At 40.4% G+C, this 5,972-nt stretch overlaps 1 protein-coding gene across 1 annotated transcript in view; it reads right to left on the bottom strand.

Annotated features, from left to right (window-relative positions):
* Window positions 1-967, bottom strand: part of SIL1 (SIL1 nucleotide exchange factor) — a 176,025-nt gene extending 175,058 nt beyond the window's left edge. Inside the window, exon 1 of the mRNA XM_006923058.2 lies at window positions 939-967. Within this exon, the coding sequence (XP_006923120.2) occupies window positions 939-967 (29 nt within the window). The remainder of the gene's footprint in view (window positions 1-938) is intronic.
* Window positions 968-5,972: the final 5,005 nt, after the last annotated feature.

Below are 5,972 nucleotides of genomic sequence, written 5' to 3'. Positions count from 1 at the left end.
CCCCCACCTCTTCATGGGAGGAGTGTCACTGTCATGTTATAAAGAGAACATGGGGGATGGGATATATCATGGCAGCTACCTCTGGAAAATAGAGTCAGCCACAAATCCCACACCATGGTACAAACAACCACACTTGTGCACACAGCTTATACATCCAGACTCATTCACCCAGCACGCAGATGTGTTTACACATGTGGATAAATTAAAATATGCTGCATTCGCATACATGAACATTGTCATACAATGATAGGCACATTCCCATAGATATATTACTTGCATACTTATACAATTTGGCATGTCTAATGAAACACACGAACATACACATATAGAGTTGCCTTGAAAACCAATCAGAGACCCTAAGGAAACCAGACTGGGGAGTATAACCAGATGGAGTATAACCTAGATGTCAGCAGTCCCCTCATCCTGCTCCATTTCCCCACCAAGATCCTATACCTTCAAAAACATCAGTATGAAATTCTGAATTTACTATAAAGGTATCATAGCAGTGAACATTAATAACACATACCATGCAGCAGACAACTTGAAAGCCTACTTGAGCAGTTCTTTCCTTCCAAGTCCCATTAGATCATCAAATCCATATCACTGTCAGCAGAAAGCCTGCATTGGGGACTGTGGAGCAGCTTAAGAACAGGCTTTGGAATTGGACAGACCTAGGTTCAAGTCCTGACTGCCCCTCACTAGCTAAGCAAGTTGTTTAACCCTAACCAACCTTAGAGTGGTGTTTTCTTATCTATAAAATGGAGATAATATTAGTACTCACCTCAGCAATGGTTATAAAGTTTAAATGAGACACCATATATAAAGCATGTGGACTAGTGCCTGGCACAATAAGTGCTGCATAGTTCTTTGCTATCAGTCCTATTCTTTTCTGTGTCTCTTGGCTACACAGACATTGTGCTAGAGCAGAAGTCCCCAACCTTAGGGCCATAGACCAGTACCAGTCCATGGCCTATTAAGAACTGGGCCGCACAGCAGGAGGTGAGTGAAGCTTCATCTGTTTTTGCAGCCACTCCCCAGCACTAGCATCACTGCCTCAGCTCCACCTCAAATCACTAGGCCTTAGATTCTCACAGGAGCACCAGTCCCTGATGCTGAAAAGGTTGGGGACTGCTGTCTAGAGGCTAGGCAAAGTTAAATCACACACAAATACACATGTGGGTACTTACAACCTCACACAGGAGATCCCACCTTATATTCCTAGTTAACGTTCTAAGTAATTATCCCATTCCCATACCTAAACACACCACACACATTATAAATCATGCCCAGACCATATAGAAGCTTTTGTGGAAAGGTTGGAAGAAGAGGTATTACTCAGGCAGACAAACCCTCCCTCCAATCAAAAATGAGACACACAGAAAATGAAAGGTATGGAGTGTCTCTGAGACGGAAGGTTTCAGGGAGGCTTTTCTGGAAAAAGAAAAACTGCATTCTCTGAGCTGGGTGAGGATGACAAATTCAATGCAGTTTTTCTCAGCAACATCTTTATTACCCCATATGTTGGAGCGCACAATAGGCCGGCTCAGGCGACAAGGGGCTGGTCACATGCAACTAATCATTCTTATTTGTTTAGCTAGTGTGGCTTCTCATTTCCCTATGGCCTCTGTAGAGACACCCAGGAGGAGAGGCATTGGGCACCAAGGTTATTATGAAATTATAAGACCCATCGAACCATCATTAGAACCACTCTGGGCAAATAAATCTTCTCCAGATAGAACTGGATTGCATAGCCATAGGTATCCTGCTTCATTCTCCTAAAGTCTGTTCCTCAGGAACGGGCAGGGGTAAGAGCTGAAGAATGGAGTTAGGTTGAGGGGTCCTTCTCCAGGGCAGGGATTTAGGAGCCTTGTCCATGCCCCACTCAGGGGAACAATGACAATAATAACAATCTAACATTAAACAGAACTTTACAGTTTGTAACATTTTCTCACATTTCTCACATTTAATTCTCACAGGAATCCTATGAGATGCAGGTTTTATTGTCCCTCATTAACCAAAAAGGAAACCAAAGTTCAAATACTCTGAGAGATGCAGCACAGTTCTGGGCACATAGTAGCCCCCAAATGAAAGATATAGAATGAAGTGCTCCTAAGGGTCCAAGTAGACCTTTAGCCCCAGATCTAATATTTTCATGTTACATATAGGTCAGAATCCACCTACTAAAGTGTGTTCATTAGTTAACAAATTTATTGAGTTTCTGTGTCAAGTGGTGTGCTAAGAGCTGGGGATATAATGTGAGTGAGCTGACTTAGTCTTCAAGTAGATTAAAGAGAGCCTTGAATTCTTTGCACTCCTGTCATTGAGAGGTGGGATATATTTCCCCTCCCTTTGAATCTAGGTTGGCCTGTGCTGCTTTGACCAATAGAGTACAGAAGAAGTGACACTATCCAGTTAAAAGCCTAGTCTTCCAGAGTTTCCATTTTGGTCTTTCAGAGCCTGAGTCACTGTAATAAGTTCAACCACCCTGAGGGAGAGACATCATGGAAATGGAGAGGAGCCAAGCTGAGCTCAGGCTACCAGTTATCTTGTTAAGGTATCAAACATAAATGAAGCCTTCTTAGACCCTCCAAACCAGACCAGCCTCCAGCTGAGTGCCACTGAGAGGTCCCAGTCAATATCACATAAAGCAGAAGAGTCATTCAGCCAAACTCTTCCTGAATGCCTGACACACAAATCCATGAGATATAACAAAATGGTTATTATTTTAATCCATGGGTTGGCAAACTTTTTCTATGAAGGGCCAGATAGTAAATATTTTAGGTTTTGTAGGCCATGTAATGTCTCTGTCACATATTATTCTTGTTTTAGGGTTTTCTTAACAACTCCTTTAAAATATAAAAAGAAATTCTTGGTTTTCCAGTTATACAAAAGCAGACTGTGGGCTGAATCTGGCCCATAGGCCCTACATTGCCAACCTGTTTTAAGCCACCACGATTTGGCTTATTACCTAGCAATAGCTAACCAGAACAGTCCCTTCCTTCATGAAACTAATAAACTGCCAGTAAGACAGATATTAAAAAATTAATAATCAAATTGCTACACATACCCCAGATACCATCGCACTTAACATCACTTAAGGGTTTCAGGCTCAGACTTGAAGGATGACTAGAAGTTTGTAGGTGAAAAGGAGCAGGGAAGAGCATAATGGCCCAGCCATTCTGGCTCAGTGTGGGACCTTCTGAAGGTCAATACTGGTTTCAGAGCTCTCTGCTAGACTGGCCAAGAGCCTACATCACATTTTGACTTCTTCCTCTGCCCAATTTTCTGCTTCTGTTTCCCCACTTTCATAGATGTTATTCTCTAATAAACATCTTGAACACTAAATTCTGTCTCAGTGCCTGCCTTTGGAAAACCCAACACATGACAATTGCTAAAACGAAAAGGAAATTTATTGAGTCATGTGATTGGACAGTCTACAGGTAAATTTGTGAGTTTCAGAGCTAGATTCAGCTAGATTCAGAGCTTTAACTAGGGTGACCAACATGGAACACAGGACTTTCAATGCTAAAACCAGGAAAGTCTCAGGCTAACTGGGCTGACTATGTGTAACCAGGCCTTGTTATCTCTCCATTTCTTGACTCTGCTTTCAGCTAGGTTGGATGATTCAGTCTCAGACTCTATACATAGCAAGTCAGGTCAGCAGCTTCAGACCCTATATTTTCTCAAGGTGGACTCCTGCTGGAAGGGAACTAGTCTGCTCCCCTCATGGCTCCAAAGAATTGGGTTGAGTCTTATTAGCCCTCATTGGCCTGCTTGAGTCATGTGCTCATTTTTTTAGTTTAGTTTTTTCAATCGAGACATAATTCACCTTTTAAAATTCATAAAATTCATCCTTTTAAAGTATGCAATTCAGTGATTTTTAGATACTCAATTATCATCACTATCTGATTTTAAAATATTTTCATCATTTCAAAGAGAAATCCCGTACCCATTATCAGTCACTCTCCATTACCCTTACCTCTAATCCCTGGTAACCACTAATGGACTTTTTGTTTCTACAGATTTGCCTGTTCTGGATATTTCATATAAATGGAATCATATAACATATGACATTTTGTGTCTGTCTTCCTTCATTTAGCATAATGTTTTTAGTTTTATTATGTTGTAGCATGAATCAGTACTTCCTTTTATTGCTGAATAATATTCCCATCATATGACTATACCAACTTTTTGTTTATCCACTCATTAGATGATGGACATTTGCGTTGTTTTATTTTTTGACTGTTATGAATAATGCTGCTATGAACATTTATGTACAAGTTTTTATTTGAATTCCTGCTTTCAGTTCCTTTGGGTATATACCTAGGAGTGGAATAGCTGGGTCATATAAGTCTATGTGTGTCCCCATTTTTTAATCAATCAATATGGCCTTGAGTATGGAATGGTCTAATTGGTTTAAACCTAAGACACATGTTCTACTCCTAGTACTGAATGAGGGTGGAGTTAGTTTCATTAAAACCACATGGACTGAGGAGAGAATGATGGTTCACCAGGAGAAAGTGGGGTATGACTATCAGATGGAGGGTGAATGGATTATAGGCAGCAAATCCGCAGATGACCAGTACAAATAGCTACATTTATTGAATGCTTACTATGAGCCAGTCGCTATGCTAAGTACATGCATTATCTCATTTAACCCTCACAGCAACTTCATGAAGATTCTATTATTATTGTTATTTTACAGATAAGGAAACTGAGCCTCAGAAAAGTTGAGTAAGTTGCCCAGGTTTGTATACCTGGGAGGTGGGAATTTGAACCCAGGCCTGATTGCAAAGTAAAGTGCCAGAGAAAAAACATTTCCAGTTATGTTAAAATATGTCTGCTAGAAGATCTTTTATTTCACTTACCCAATATTTTTATAATCATTGAAGAAGAATCTGTGTAACTAAAAATTTTCTTTCACATCAAGGACAGGGAAGAACGAGCTTTCATAATGAAAAAAATCACAGTTGACATTTTTTTCCTTTAGATTTCCAAGTAAGCTTCCAATTTTGTCAGATTCTATATCACTGGCATTGAAATTAAGCAGTAATATTTCTCAGAAAGCCCTCAGGCTTCTTGTAACCAACCAGCTTATTCTAATAAGTCTAGCAGAATCTCTGCTAAATTCTTGTCATAAGATTTGGAATGCAGAACTCCACATCCTCCTCTTACCCTCTTTCAGATGATTTTCAAGAGCTCTTATCACAGGCTCTTAAGTGGTCCTCAGGGTGAGGACCTTGGGCCAGGGATCTCTGACTCCCTACTCTCTACTCAGGCACACCAGAGCTTGGATAGTGTGAGATGGATGGGATAGAAGATGGGAGGTAGCCTAAGAGTCAAAGAGGTATAAGGAATTGCATTTCATTGCTCCCCATCTTCCACCAATTCCAGAAGGCCAACCTTTGTAATATCTCAACAGAATAACTTCATAGTAAGCCACATACTGTATTAAGTTTTATACTAAAATGCAGCATACTGATCCTGCTTGAAAGACACTTTCCCACCACCCTTCCTCCCAATGCACACACATCCCCTCTAAAACAACTTGCATCCTAAGCCCTTGAAAGATTTACTGTCAGTACCACAGACAAATTAGTGAATACCCAGGCAGTTGATTCCAAAGACAGGATGCTCATTTGTATGAGGAGTTGTGTGTCATTTGCATTATATTTGCAAGTCATTTGCATGTCATGTCTGCCCTGTCAAAATGTGCATAAATCCTTTGTATTTTCACTTTTTTATTTTCTAAAAAAGGACTACGCCTCCTCATCCTGCCCAGACTGTCTGGTAAAATTACTAATTGAGTATTCCAGGCTTGATTGTGAAGAACCTCACATATCTTGCTGAGGAGATCTCAAACTGTGGAGAGTCCCCAAGAATATCAGAACCTGGTTTGAGATACTTCATTCATTCATTTATTCCAGAAATCTTTATTGAATACCTACGATGTGCCAGGCACTGTTCTAGGT

Source organism: Pteropus alecto, unplaced genomic scaffold (genome assembly GCF_000325575.1).
Source record: "Pteropus alecto unplaced genomic scaffold, ASM32557v1 scaffold78, whole genome shotgun sequence".
NCBI lineage: Eukaryota > Metazoa > Chordata > Mammalia > Chiroptera > Pteropodidae > Pteropus > Pteropus alecto.
This window is presented reverse-complemented; position numbering and strand designations above follow the sequence as displayed.